A 15,776-nucleotide genomic window follows, 5' to 3' on the forward strand; every position below is an offset into this window, starting at 1 on the left:
ACTCCTCTGTTTCACCACACTCCCCACTGGGTCTGGCCTGCACCAAATGGCAGGCATCACAAACACACGGAATCTTCAACTTCAATTGCTCCATCTACATAATGAATGCTACCCCAGAAAACACTCCTTTCAATTGTGCCCTGTTCCTAAGAGCAAAACAAGAAATTGATATTGATCTACTGTACTGGATTGTGAGGCTCCTGTGTTTCCACCAATTACGTATATAAACCTTGGATTGCTGATGCTATGTATTGGCCATTGAGAGGCTTCGAAGCCACCGGTCAGCTACATTGGCACTCTCGAGTATGAGCAGTCCTCCATAGGAATGAATGGAATTCTACAATATTTCAATTAAATGTTTCAAGGACACAATTAAACTAATTGTAGTATTTTGTTCTTGTAGTGGGGACAGTAACATTAGAACCTAAATAAATAAATAACTTTAATGAAAGAAATATATTTTCATGTTTTACTCGCATAATATAATTTAAAGTATGCATTAAGGTGTCTGTGATATAATACATGTGTCAAAGGCAAATGTAGACATTAATAAATGCATTTCTAAATATTTTTAGTACAAGATTACCAAAATGGCTGTGCAGTGGGTTAAATACAGCAGCCCCTGTCAGTCATTCAGAGTTAATATACATAATTGGATTCCACCTACTGTTCTGGAGTGTGAATTCCTCACACTTCGTGACACGAAAGAGAAGGGCAAAAGGATGGGGAAAAGGGAAGGAAAATTGCCCTACCAACTAACCCTACACCCATTAAAACCTCACCACTATTCCACTACTTGGCACTATCTGATCCAACATCAGGCCAGCAGCCAGAACACTATCGTTTAACACACCTTGTAACTCCTCTACAGTAAAATCTCGTACACCCAAGTACTTCCCTGCCACCACAACATTTATTTTCTGTGATTTACGTTCTATTTCTGTGGTACAGTAAATAACCGTGGCTATGAACGCTAAGAAGCCAACCTTACTGAAACACAGTATTCCTATCACTCTATATTGGCCACGGCCTACTCACAGGGAGCTTCTTACGATCCCTCGCCCTGGACCCATCTTCCTTTATTACTCTCTTGATTGCCTCAGCAAAGGACACCTTCTGTTCTACTCTGATCCTGGCAACCTTGACCTGCCTTTCTTTCATCAGACACTTCTGATCTCCAGCACCATGGGTTCCCCTGCAGTTAACACACACAGCTTTTTCCCTCAACACTCCACATTCCTTTGTCTAATGCCCTCTTGTACACTTCACATATAAAAATCTTCCTCCAACACACTGCTGCAACATGACCTTAAGTTTGGCACTTAAAACACTGTAATGGGTTTGGTACAAAGGTTCTCACAGGATAACTGGATAACTGACACAGTAATGGCGCCGAAAGAGTTGGCCACGGTTTTACGATCCTGTAACCAATTGTGCTATTGTGTAGGTTCTTTCGCATTATTTGTAACTTATTTTGTACATAATGTTTCTGCCACCATGGCTTATGACCGAAAAGAGCGTCTTGATATCAGGGCAGTCATTACTCCCCCGTACTGGAGGAATTATTTTCTTCAACGAGTCAGACGGGAAGGATTTACTCCAGACACCATGAACGACGGTCCGGGTGCCCTGGAAGGATCCATCGCCGAGACGGTAATCTACCTTCATCATCGGTACTATTAGCCAACGTACAATAAATCAATAATAAAATAGACGAACAACAAGCACGTATATCCTACCAACGGGACATTAAAAACTGTAATATCTTATGTTTCACCGAGTCGTGGCTGAACAATGACAATATTAACATACAGCTGGCGGGTTGTAAGCTTTTTCGGCAGGATAGAACAACTGGTAAGACAAGGGGCGGTGGCCTATATATATTTGTAAACAACAGCTGCTGCACGAAATCTAAGGAAGTCTCAAGGTTTTACTCTACCTCAGGTGAGCATCTCATGATAAGCTGAAGACCACACTGTTTACCAAGAGAGTTATCATCTATATTTTTCAGAGCTGTATAAAAGCCTATACGGAGGTGGTCAGAGACCTGGTTGTGGGGTGCCAGGACAACAACCTCTCCCTCAACTTGATCAAGACAAAGGAGATGATTGTGGGCTACAGGAAAAGGAGGACAGAGCACGCCCCCATTCTCATCGACGAGGCTGTATTGGAACAGGTTGAGAGCTTCAAGTTCCTTGGTGTCCACATCACTAACAAACTATCATGGTCCAAACACACTAAGACAGTCGTGAAGAGGGCACAATAAGGCCTATTCTCCCCCAGGAGACAGAAAAGATTTGGCATGGGTCCTCAGGTCCTCAAGATGTTCTACAATTGCACCATCGAGAGCATCCTGACTGGTTGCATCACTGCCTGGTATGGCAACTGCTTGGATTCCGACATCACTGGGGCCCAGCTTCCTGCTGTCCAGGACCTCTATATCAGGCGTTGTCAGAGGAAGGCCCAAATAATTGTCGAAGACTCCAGCCACCCTAGTCAAAAACTGTTCTCTGCTACTGCAAACGGCTTCTAAACAGCTTCTATCCCCAAGCCATAAGACTCCTGAACAGTTAATCAAAGGGCTACCCAGGCCCCTCTTTTACGCTGCTGCTACTCTGTTTATAGTCCCTTTAACTCTACCTACATGTACATATTACCTCAATTATTTCAACTAACCGGTGCCCCCGCACATTGCCAAGCTTGTTTCAAAACAGCAGGGCAGACCGTTTTCTCTGTTTCACCACACGCTCCACCGGGCCTGAATCGCATCAAGCAGTTCGTCCTCCTCAACACTTAACGCCACTCCAGTGATCATACCCTTCTCTGGAAAACAAAGCAAGTCCCGAAATATGTGGTGCAGAGCGCCGGTTCCCTCTGGATGGAAGACACACACAAAAATAATCACGAGTCCACTTCAAGTTACTCTCACGATTCAACAGTGCCCAACCTCTTTTCCATCTAACCTGACTCCACATATGGATCAGCCATATGGCTAGGATCTATTCTGTCCAAAAAGTCTACGCCCACTGGGTCAGAATCATCTTTGTCATAATCTGGATAAGGTCCTAACTCGTGGTCTTTAGCGCACCTGCCACCGCAGGTAATTCATCCTCACTCTTGTTAGGTTCAATTTCTGACCTACAGGAGTAGATTTTTTATTTTTGCCAATTTTCCTCACCACACCAGTTCCCCCGACACTCAGCTCCTTTCTTTTTTCCTCACTGTCCATTTCCACATCTCGACGCTCTTTTCGCTCCTTCATCCTCTGTAATAGCAAACTGTTCAAATGGTTCTGTATCTTGAATTTGCCGCCATGTCATGTCGACTTTCACTATGTGGAGAAACAGCTCACTACGCATGTGTGAACACTACTGGAACATAACGGAGGAGTTGCATGATGATGGTAGCGATGATGATAGTAGCTTAACTGGGATCTACACTGGGTGTACGTATATCAGCCTAGAGATCAGATTCTAGATGTCATGATTTCATTTAGTATGTGGTGCTTTCACCCAAAATAATAACACATTGAGAATCAACCTACACTATATTACCAAAAGTATGTGGACACCTGCTCGTCGAACATCTCACACAGGGGGCATTGTCATGCTGAAATAGGAAAGGGCCTTCCCCAAACTGTTGCCACAAAATTGGATGCACAAAATCGTCTAGAATGTCATTCTATGATGTAGCATTAAGATTTCCCTTCATTGGAACTAATGGGCCTAGTCCGAATCATGAAAAACACCCCCAGACCATTAATCTTCCTCCTCCAAACATTACAGTTGGCGCGATGCATTCGGGCAGGTAGCGTTCTCCTGGTATTAGCCAAACCCAGATTTGTCCATCAGACTACCAAATGGTGACGTGTGATTCATCACTCCAGAGAACGCATTTCCACTGCTCCAGAGTCCAATGGCGGCGAGCTTTAAACCACTCCAGCCGATGCTTGGCATTGTGCATGGTGAACTTAGGCTTGTGTGCGGCTGCTCGGCCATGGAATCCCATTTCATGAAGTTCCCGACGAACAGTTTTTGTGCAGACATTGCTTCCAGAGGGGGTGTGGAGCTCGGTAGTGAGTGTTGCAATAGAGGACAGACAGTTTTTACGAGCTACCCACTTCAGCACTCGGCGGTCCCATTCTCTGAGATTTTGTGGCCTACCAGTTTGCGGCCGTTGTTGCCCCGAGACGTTTCCACTTCACAATAACAACACTTACAATTGACCGTGGCAGCTCTAGCAGGGCAGAAGTTTGATGAACTGACTCGTTGGAAAGGTGGCATCCTATGATTTTATACACCTGTCAGCAACGGGTGCGGCTGAAATAGCCGGATCCATTCATTTGAAGGGGTGTCCACATACTTTCAAATCAAAACAACTGTTATTTGTCACATGTGCTGGATACAGGGGAGGAGGTCAGAGACCTGGCCGGGTGGTGGCAGAATAACAACCTATCCCTCAACGTAACCAAGAATAAGGAGATGATTGTGGAATACAGGAAAAGGAGGACCGAGCACGCCCCATTCTCATCAACGGGGCTGTAGTGAAGCAGGTTGAGAGCTTCAAGTTCCTTGGTGTACACATCAAAAACAAACTAGAATGGTCCAAACACACCAAAACAGTCGTGAAGAGGGCACGTGAGTGCCAAGTCTAGGACAAGACTCCTGAACAGGTAATCAAATGGCTACTCGGACTATTTGCATTGTGTGCCCCCCCACCCCCTTCTTTACGCTGCTGCGTAAAAGCTCTGGTACCGCTTGCCGTGTAGTAGCAGAGAGAACAGTCTATGACTTTGGTGACTTGAGACTTTGACAATTTTTTGGGGCCTTCCTCTGACACTGTCTAGTATATAGGTCCTGGATGGCTGGAAGCTTGGCCCCAGTGATGTATTGAGCCATACGCACTACCCTCTATAGCGCCTTATGGTCAGATGCCAAGCAGTTGCCATACCAGGCGATTTTTCGATGTGCCAGGATGCTCTCAATCATGCAACTGAATACATTTTTGAGGATCTGGGGACCCATACCAAATCTTTTCAGTCTCCTGAGGGGGAAAAGGTGTTGTTGTGCCATCTTCATGACTGTCTTGGTGCGTTTGGACCATGACAGTTTGTTGGTGATATGAATAACAAGGAACTTGAAACTCTCGACCTGCTCCACTACATTCCCGTCAATGTTAATGGGGGCCTGTTCGGCCCTCCTTTTCCTGTAGTCCACGATCATCTCCTTTGTCTTGCTCACATTGAGGGAGAGGTTGTTGTCCTGGCACCATACTGCCATGTCTCTGACCTCCTCCTTATAGGCTGTCTCAACGTTGTTGGTGATCAGGCCTACCACTGTTGTGTCGTCAGAAAGCTTAATGATGGTGTTGGAGTCGTGCCTGGCCATGCAGTTGTGGGTGAACAGGAGTACAGGAGGGGACTAAGCATGCACCCCTGAGGGGCCCCGTTATTAAGGATCAGAGTGGCAGATGTGTTGTTTTCTTCCCTCCCCACCTGGGGGTGGCCCGCCAGGATGTCCAGGATCCAGTTGCAGAGAGAGGTGTTTAGTCCCAGGGTCCTTAGCTTAGTGATGAGCTTTGTGGGCACTATGGTGTAGAACGCTGAGCTGTACTCAATGAACAGTGTTCTCACATAGGTGTTCCTTTTGTCCAGGTGGGAAAGAGCAGTGTGAAGTGTGATTTATCTATGGATCTGTTGGGGCGGTATGCGAATTGGAGTGGGGTTTTGGGATAATGGTGTTAATGTGAGCCATGATCAGCCTTTCAAAGCACTTCATGGCTACCGACGTGAATGCTAGGTAGGTTACCTTCACATTCTTGGGCACAGGGACTATGATGGTCTACTTGAAACATGTAGGTATTACAGACTCGGTCAGGGAGAGGTTGAAAATGTCAGTGAAGACATTTGCCAGTTGGTCAGTACATGCTCTGAGTACACACTAGTAATCCATCTGGCCCCGCGGCATTGTGAATGTTGACCTGTTTAATGGTTTTGCTCACATCGGCTACGCAGAGCGTGATCACACAGTCGTCCGGAACAGCTGGTGCTCTCATGCATGATTCAGTGTTGCTTGCCTCAAATCGAACATAAAAGGCGTGTCTGTTAGGCTCGCGTCACCGGGTAGCTCATGGCTGTGTTTCCCTTTGTAGCCCATAATGGTTTGCAAGCCCTGCCACAACTGACGAGCATCAGAGTCGGTGTAGTAGGATTCAATCTTAGTCCTGTATTGACGCTTTGCCTGTTTGATTGTTTGTCTGAGGGCATAGCAGGATTTCTTCGAAGCGTCCGGATTAGTGTCCCACTCTTTGAAAGCGGCAGCTGTAGCCTTTAGCTCGGTGCGGATGTTGCTTGTGGCTTCTGGTTGGGATATGTACGTACGGTCACTGTGGGGACGACTGAGGTGGTATAGTCCTCATTGCCATTGGATGAATCACAGAACACATTCCAGTCTGTGCTATCAAAACAGTCCTGTAGCGTAGCATCCGCGTCATCTGACCACTTCCATATTGAGTGAGTCACTGGTACCTACTGGTTTAGTTTTTGTTTGTAAGCAGGAATCAAGAGGATAGAATTATGGTCAGATTTGCCAAATGGAGGGCAAGGGAGAGCTTTGTATGCGTCCCTGTGTGTGGAGTAAAGGTGGTCTAGAGTCCCCCCCCCCCTGGTTGCACATGTGACATGCTTGTAGAAATGAGGTCAAACAGATTTAAGTTTGTCTGCATTAACGTCCCCGGGCCTCTAGGAGCGCCGCTTCTGGATGAGCATTTTCTTGTTTGGTTATGGCCTTATACAGCTCGTTGCGTGCAGTCATAGTTCCAGATTTGGTTTGTGATGGTGAATAGACGGCTACAAATAATATAGATAAGAACTCTCTTGGTAGATAGTGTGGTCTACAGCTTATCATCAGGTACTCTACCTCAGGCAAGCAATACCTTGAGACTTCTTTAATATTCGATATCGCACACCAGCAGTTATTGACAAACAAACACACAGCCCCGCCCCTCGTCTTACCAGACGTAGCTGCTCTGTCCTGCCGATGCTCGAAAAACCCAGCCAGCTCTATATTATCTGTGTCATCGTTCAGCCACGACTCTGTGATACATTACAATTTTTAATGTCCCGTTGGTAGGGTAGTCTTGGCCGTAGATCATTGAGTTTGTTTTCCAGTGGTTGCACGTTGGCAAATAGAACCGATGGTAGTGCCGATTTACTCACTCGTCTCCGATTCCTCACAAGGCACCCTGATCTTCTCCCTCTGTTCTTTGTCTTTTCCTCATACAAATGACAGGGAATTGGGCCTGTTCTCCAGAAAGCAGTATTTCCTTTACGTCAGACTCATTAATGAAAAAATCTTTGTCCACTTCGAGGTGAGTAATCTGTGTTCTGATGTCTAGAAGCTGTTTTCGGACATAAGAGATGGTAGCAGCAACTTTATGTACAAAAACAGTTACAAACAATGTGAAAAAACAAACAAAATAGCACAGTTGGTTAGTAGCCTGTAAAATGGCAGCCATCACCTCCAGTGCCATTTTCACCCTTTTTTTATATATAGTGTGCTTTCTGAATCATTCATAGCAACTAGCTAATAAATCAGATCATATTGACAACCATTCTCTTGATGACCCTACCTTAGTGGATCCATACATTGATTCTATTAATTGACTATAGCTCAGCATTCAGTGCATCTTCAACCTCAGGAGACTGAAGAAATGTGTCTTGTCACCTAAAACCCTCACAAACTTTTATAGATGCATAATTGAGAGCATCTGGTCGGACTGTATCACCGCCTGGTATGGCAACTGCACCAGCCACAACTGTAATGCTCTCCAGAGGGTGGTGCGTTCTGCACATCGCATCACCAGGGGCAAACTACATGCCCTCCAGGACACCTACAGCACCCGATGTCACAAGAAGGCCAAAAGAATGATCAAGGTCAACAACCACCCGAGCCACTGCATATTCACTCCGCTACCATCCAGAAATCGAGGTCAGTACAGGTGCATCAAAGCTGGGACCGAGAGACTGTTAAACAGGCATCACTAACACAGAGAGGCTGCTGGCTACATACAGACTTGACATCATTGGCCACTTTAGTAAGTGGATCACTAGTCACTTTAATAATGCCACTTTAATAATGTTTACATATCTTACATCACTCATCTCATACGTATGTACTGTATTTTATACCATCTTGACTATGCTGCTCTGTCATTGCGCATCCATGTATTTATATGTATATATTCTTATTTCATTCCTTTACTTAGATTTGTGTGTATTAGGTAGTTGTTGTGAAATTGGTAGATTACATTTTAGATATTGCTGCACTGTCAGAACTAAAAGCACAAGCAATAGCATCTGCTAACCATGTGTATGTGACCAATACAATATGATTTGATTTGATTAGTTGACCATTAGTTGACTCTGTGGCTCATGGTCAAACTGATGATCAATGCCGTGGAACGAGTCATCGGCATGGGGATCTCTATTGACAAATGATACATCTGAGTATGTTAGCAAGAACGATAAGTCAACAAAAAAACTGTAGCTTGTAAACCGTCAAAGACCTCCATGTTATTGGACTGATCAAACCAGAGACATGCGCAGAAGCTGTCTGATAGCCTGTCTTACTCCCAGCTGAAATAAACACATTTGAGTTTGACTATTCCGATTCGCAACTTTCCAACACGAGGTTGCAGCAGCATTGCTTAGTAACCACGGCACATGGTAGACCTTATCGGTCCTTTTATTCATTTTCCCTTTATCACACACACACACACACACACACACACTGCATGCAGCAGAGTGATGGGTATGGGTAGTTCCTTTTAATATGACTGAGAGGAAATGAGTTGGCTGAAGCCTCAGACCTCAGAAGTGAATCATGATCCCATAAGAGTCTCCCTATCTTCTGTACACAGCTTAGAACTAAGAATATCATTGACCCACACAATCCTAGTTTTCAGCTGTTCGACTTTCCTTGTAAGGTAAGGCATGTGCCATCTATTTGAGAGGTGTATTCTATTGTCATGAGAACAAAGAAATACTTCATTGTCAGCTAAATATTTTCTTCTAGGCTATGGCGTACTATAAAACTGTGCTGACCATAGAACCTAATTGTCAATAAATGCAATAGGTGATATTGTTATTGTTTGATTATAGTGCTGTTATTTTGTAAGAATAACCATAACCTATGGAGGCAGGTTGGGGGTTTATTTTGTATGATAATTACTGTTGGTAATGGTAGTTTACTACCATAAAGGTCTTATTTATCATTCATTAATTTATTATTCATTTAAGATAGAATAAATAAATAACAATTTAACAACAGCCTACTCTGCAACACCTTTTAATTGTGAATACATCATCTCTCTCTCAGACTAGAACTTCTTAGAAAAAGTACATTGCCGGAAGTTATTTAGTTCTATAAAAAGGTATGCAGCTGTGAAAGGATGTTGTGCATGTTGTCTGATAAACATCGGTCATTTACATCAAACTCTGGTCACAGAGATAAGTGTGAATTAGTACCATTTACCAGCTGTGTCTGTGGCAAACACAGTTCATGGGAAATGTATGAACTTAACTTCCATTACAGCTAAGATAGAAATGTAGTATTAGGTGCATGTAAAGGTGCTCAGGATGAGCGTGATTGTCAAAAAAAAACGAAGAATGAGATTATGTAAAAATCTAATCACCTTTCCCCTTTAGTTTAGTACAATTGTCTACACTTTTTTTATTGATCAATTATAGAGATAATAAAACAGTCTGCTTCAATGGAAAACAATGACAGTAATAAGTGGCATGTCAACACTGCTCTTATACAGTGTAGGCTAAAATAACCACAAGACTTGGCCAGTTCAGAAATGGGGAAGTGACATTTCATGGAGAAAAGGCAGAAATGCAGAACGATGTTGATGTAGGTGCCCATCAGTTATTTACTTGTATTAGGTCGTTCCAAAGACATGCTAAAGCAGAAACGTTTTAGTATCTTGACATTTCCCCCCGTGCACCCTCTGACTTCTAGGAAGATTTAACCCACTTAAACCTAACATTTCACCAAGTTTGTAACGTCATAGTTATTTTGTTGATTTGACAGTCATTTCTGAAGATTTCTTTATTTCATGAGATTAGTGATTCATTTAAGTCTGTCCCTCATTTTAAGATTAATCCTGTTATGTGAGCTGAACTCTAATTTTAATATAGTGCAACTAATCCTTTCAAACATTGAACATCTACAGTGCATTTGGAAAGATCAGACCCTTTCCCTTTTTCCAAATGGTGTTACGTTACAGCCTTATTCTAAAATTGATTTTTTAAAAGTTTGTCCTCATCAATCTACACACAATACACCATAATGACATGCGTAAACAGGTTTTTCGATGTATTTATTTTTTAAATACCTTATTTTCATAAGTATTCAGACCCTTTGCTAGGAGACTTTAAATTGAGCTCAGGTGCGTTCTGTTTCCATTGATCATCCTTAGGAGGTTTCTACAACTTGGAGTCCACCTGTGGTAAATGCAATTGATTGTAATTGATTTTGAAAGGCACACCCCTGTCAATATAAAAGGTCCCACAGTTGACAGTGCATTTCAGGCAAAAACCAAGTCATTGTCCGTAGAGGTCCGAGACAGGATTGTGTCGAGCCACAGATCTAGGAAAGGGTACAAAAACATTTCTGCAGCATTGAGTGGCCCAGCCAGGACCGGACTTGAACCCTGAAAATAGCTGTGCAGCGGCACTCTCCATCCAACCTGACAGAGCATGTGAGGATCTACAGAGAAGAATGTGAGAAACTCCCCAGAAGCAGGTGTGCCAAGCTTGTAGCGTCATACCCAAGAAGACTCGAGGCTCTAATTGCTGCTAAAATGTGCTTCAACAAAGTACTGAGTAAAGCGTCTGAATAATTACAGTTGAACTCGGAAGTTTACATACACTTAGGTTGTAGTCATTAAAACTTGCTTTTCAACCACTCCACAAATTTCTTGGTAACAAACTGTAGTTTTGGCAAGTCGGTTAGCATATCTACTTTGTGCATGACACAAGTCATTCTTACAACAATTGTTTACAGACAGATTATTTCACTTAATTCCAGTGGGTCAGAAGTTAACATACACCAAGTTGACTGTGCCTTTAAAAAGCTTGGAAAATTCCAGAAAATTATGTAATGTCTTTAGAAGCTTCTGATGGGCTAATTGACATAATTGTTGTACCTGTGCCTGTGGATGTATTTCAAGGGCTATCTTCAAACTCAGTGCATCTTTGCTTGACATCATGGGAAAATCAAAAGGCCTCAGAAAAGCATTGTAGACCTCCACAAGTCTGGTTCATCCTTGGGAGCAATTTCCAAATGCCTGATGGTGCCACGTTCATCTGTACAAACAATAGTACGCAAGTATAAACACCACGGGACCACGCAGCTGTCATACAGCTCAGTAAGGAGACGCGTTCTGTCTCCTAGAGACAAATGTACTCTGGTGCGAAAAGTGTAAATCAATCCCAGAACAACAGCAAAGGACCTTGTGAAGAAGCTGGAGGAAACAGGGACAAAATATCTATATCCACAGTAAAACGAGTCCTATATCGACATAACCTGAAAGGCCGCTCAGCAAGGAAGCCATTGCTTCAAAACCGCCATAAAAAAGCCAGACTACGGTTTGTAACTGCACATGGAAACAAAGATCACACTTTTTGGAGAAATGTCCTCTGGTCTGATGAAACAAAAATAGAACTGTTTGGCCATAATGACCATTGCTATGTTTGGAGGAAAAAGGGGGAAGCTTGCAAGCCAAAGAACACCATCCCAACCGTGAAGCACAGGTGTGGCAGCATCATGTTGTGGGAGTGCTTTGCTGCAGGAGGGACTGGTGCACTTCACCAAAATAGATGGCATCTTGAAGCAGGAAAATTGTGTATATATTGAAGAAACATCTCAAGACATCAGTCAGGAAGTTAAAGCTTGGTTGCAAATGGGTCTTCCAAATGGACAATGACCCCAAGCATACTTCCAATGTTGTGGCCTTCCCGGGGAAGGACTGCCCGTTCCTTGATCTCGCCATCACGGTTGACAACTGCATTGTGTCCTCCTCCCAGAGCGCTAAGAACCTTGGCGTGATCCTGGACAACACCCTGTCGTTCTCAACTAACATCAAGGCGGTGGCCCGTTCCTGTAGGTTCATGCTCTACAACATCCGCAGAGTACGACCCTGCCTCACACAGGAAGCGGCGCAGGTCCTAATCCAGGCACTTGTCATCTCCCGTCTGGATTACTGCAACTCGCTGTTGGCTGGGCTCCCTGCCTGTGCCATTAAACCCCTACAACTCATCCAGAACGCCGCAGCCCGTCTAGTGTTCAACCTTCCCAAGTTCTCTCACGTCACCCCGCTCCTCCGCTCTCTCCACTGGCTTCCAGTTGAAGCTCGCATCCGCTACAAGACCATGGTGCTTGCCTACAGAGCTGTGAGGGGAACGGCACCTCAGTACCTCCAGGCTCTGATCAGGCCCTACACCCAAATAAGGGCACTGCGTTCATCCACCTCTGGCCTGCTCGCCTCCCTACCACTGAGGAAGTACAGTTCCCGCTCAGCCCAGTCAAAACTGTTCGCTGCTCTGGCTCCCCAATGGTGGAACAAACTCCCTCACGACGCCAGGACAGCGGAGTCAATCACCACCTTCCGGAGACACCTGAAACCCCACCTCTTTAAGGAATACTTAGGATAGGATAAAGTAATCCTTCTCACCCCCCCCCACCAATTTGTAAGTCGCTCTGGATAAGAGCGTCTGCTAAATTACTTAAAAGTAAATGTTAAATGTGGCAAAACGGCTTAAGGACAACAAAGTCAAGGTATTGGAGTGGCCATCACAAAGCCCTGACCTCAATCCTATGGAAAATGTGTGGGCAGAACTGAAAGATCATGTGTGAGCAAGGAGGCCTACAAACCTGACTCAGTTACATCAGCTCTGTCAGGAGGAATGGGTCAAGATTCATCCAACTTATTGTGGGAATCCTGTGGAAGACTGCCCGAAACATTTGACCCAAGTTAAACAATTTAAAGGCAGTGTTACCAAATACTAATTGAGTGTACATAAACTTCTGACCCACTGGGAATGTGATGAAAGAAAGAAAGCTGAAATAAATTACTCTACTATTATTCTGACATTTCACATTCTTTAAATAAAGTGGTGATCCTACCTGACCTAAGACAGGGAATGTTTACTAGGATTAAGTGTCAGGAATTGTGAAAAACTGAGTTTAAATATATTTGGCTAAGGTGTATGTAAACTTCCGACTTCAACTGTAGGTAAATGTGATATTTACATTTTTTATATTGAATTTTGGATTGAAATTTCAAAACAGTTTTTGCTTTATCATTATGGAGTGTTGTATACTTTTTAGAATAATTTTAGAATAAGACTAATGTAACAAAATGTGGAAAAAGTCAAGGGGTCTGAATATTTTTCGAATGCACTGTAATTAGTCAATTCACATTAGACGCAAGTAACCTGGTTTTACTCTTTATGGCCATTTTCTGGTGTTTTGTGGTGGGAAACTGAGCACGTCGAATATAACACATCAACCCTGTTACCCATACACAGGCTAGACATTTCTTTTAAATTCTTTGTGTAGCTTGCATTCAATTGCCACTCCCTTTTGCACACAAGCTTTGATTCCCCGTCACAAGGGGTTTGATGGCTGATTTAACATGAAATTGTCAACCCTGTTACAGTCAAACCTGTTAATTTATCTGGCACTTAGGGAAAAAATGTTTTTATGAAGTTGAACATGTGTTAAAATTATGTGCAATCAAACATTTCTTTTTTAACAAGTTACACCTCTTGCAAAATCTTCCAAGAAGCCATTTCTATGGAATTTTGTGAGAGGTCATTATCAATTACTTACATGTATATTTGGGCTCTTTTGTGCACTGTGGACTAGATCACTCATGGAACCTTTACGGGATCTCTTCTGGCTGTGGGTGGTTCTTGGAATGATTTTTGTTTCCATGGTAATAGGTCTCATCTTCATTCTTATCAACCAGTGTATTTCCAAGAAAGGTAAGTATTTTCAATTACACTATTACATCAGAAGCATTATTGTGAGCGTTACAGATCCATTTCTCTACTTATATGAACTGTCTTTTAAAAGTATTGTATCAACAGTCTTATCTTTTCTACAGCTGCTGAACAATACAATACAAATACACCAAGTCGCACTACGCCTCAGTATTATGCCCAGTAAGTCTCTTGTACTATTTTCAGCTGATGTAGATGTAACCTACGTTTCTATTGACACTTATAGTAGTTGAATTTGTTGCCTCATCATTCATTATCACAATTAAAACCACAAGTTTGGTCCTCTATCCCTAGAACCTTTGATTCAATTTATGCAAGTTGTTTTAAGCATTCTTAGTAGTCCAGGGAAGGGAGGGGTTTTGTAAAAAGTATTTTCCAAAGTGGAGATCTAATTTCTCAGGTTTCTCCCCCATCCAGAAGCAGCAAATATCATCTCAAAGATCTGGAGGATGATTTGCCTCCTTTACCACCCAGGACTCAGTTTCTCACATCCTGTCCCAGTAAGCATCAGATTTAATTCAATAAGCCTTGAAATGCAATCATAAGCACACATTGGGAGTAATATTACACAAGGATAAGCTGTTGTGTTGAAACATTCCCAATAGGAACCTTTTAAGCCCACAGTAACACTTTTTAGGCCCTGTACAACATCAGCCTCAACTGTCAATAATGTGCGTCTTTGCTTTCCAGAGACTGAAAGCTATGAGAACCTTGTAGGGCTACCTGACTATGTGAAAGTAGATGACAATGCCCCTCCTCCACCGTACCATCACACAGAGACACTGGTGTGTAAGGACAATGACGGCATTCCAGAGGACTACGATGACATCGGAGCAGACTGTCAGATCGAGGAGGACTATGATGATCTGGGATAAAGCCAGAGGCAACGGAGACTATACTAAAGACACTGTTGTGGTACATATGTAATGTATACTCCTACTAGCCAAAAATAGATGTTCTGCAGAAATACGACTATCCCTTGGCTGATACGGCTTCATGTTTAAATCATTTATTTGGCAATGCTTTACCAGTTTGCATAAGACTAAAGTATAGCTTTCTGGTATTTACCAAAAAGCTCTCTTGTAACAATGGACAATTTCTTACTTTTAAGAATAACACAATTTGTGTTTCAGGGTATACCATGTAACTGAAACTATTATGTTGTAGTTAGCAGAAAAAAATTAAGCTGTGTAGTTTCAATTGAACATAATATAATGGTGCACAGAAAATTAACAATCTTATTGATTACCTAGTACCATATGATTGTCAATGGTGGTGGTTTTGCTAACTTTTTAAATCCCATAGACCAAACCAGTTGTATCAGGAATCAACACAAGTGAAGTGGTATATTTAATCATTTTGCTCAGTCTTTACATCTAAGTAGTAAACTCTGAGGCTTGCTGAGTTTACAAACCAGCATAGTTGTTAAAACCCTGTAGTTCTAGGAATCATCGATGTTAGATTGTGTTTACAACTGTGTACTTATGCTCTTAGCTCACTATGGATCATGAAGCTGCAGACCTTGCCATGTTTTATGAAACCAATAACTGTAAAAGGTTTCAAACAGATCAGATCGTGTAAGAATAGAAATGGGAGAAAAAGGTGACTTTCCTTGTCCACCAGTGACTTAATTTAAGTTAAAGATTAGATCCTCTGGTTATTGACAATGAAACAAACAATAAGCATTTCAAAATCTGTATTGATT

General features: G+C 42.8%; 1 protein-coding gene across 3 annotated transcripts; it reads left to right on the plus strand.

The window, feature by feature from the left end:
* Positions 1-8,855: 8,855 nt before the first annotated feature.
* On the plus strand, positions 8,856-15,760 carry LOC123999712. Of its 3 annotated transcripts, none has more exons than XM_046305719.1 (5): positions 8,856-8,985; positions 13,935-14,053; positions 14,176-14,233; positions 14,472-14,571; positions 14,764-15,760. In XM_046305719.1, the coding sequence occupies exons 2-5, from the start codon at positions 13,942-13,944 to the stop codon at positions 14,944-14,946; spliced, it is 453 nt and encodes a 150-aa protein (XP_046161675.1). In that variant the 5' UTR covers positions 8,856-8,985; positions 13,935-13,941; the 3' UTR covers positions 14,947-15,760. The 3 variants fall into 3 exon arrangements, with proteins under 3 accessions (XP_046161675.1, XP_046161676.1, XP_046161677.1); XM_046305720.1 differs by having other exon boundaries at positions 14,489-14,571; positions 14,762-15,760; XM_046305721.1 differs by having other exon boundaries at positions 14,489-14,571; positions 14,849-15,760.
* Positions 15,761-15,776: the final 16 nt, after the last annotated feature.

This window comes from Oncorhynchus gorbuscha, linkage group LG16, assembly GCF_021184085.1.
Source record: "Oncorhynchus gorbuscha isolate QuinsamMale2020 ecotype Even-year linkage group LG16, OgorEven_v1.0, whole genome shotgun sequence".
Lineage (NCBI taxonomy): Eukaryota > Metazoa > Chordata > Actinopteri > Salmoniformes > Salmonidae > Oncorhynchus > Oncorhynchus gorbuscha.

Bases quoted from the DNA above. Each gene is read 5' to 3' on its own strand.
- LOC123999712 (XM_046305719.1), top strand. From the start codon at position 13,942: ATGGAACCTTTACGGGATCTCTTCTGGCTGTGGGTGGTTCTTGGAATG. The intron at 14,054-14,175 runs GTAAGTATTTTC...TCTTTTCTACAG, and splicing joins CCAGTGTATTTCCAAGAAAG to CTGCTGAACAATACAATACA. The intron at 14,234-14,471 runs GTAAGTCTCTTG...CTAATTTCTCAG, and splicing joins ACGCCTCAGTATTATGCCCA to GTTTCTCCCCCATCCAGAAG.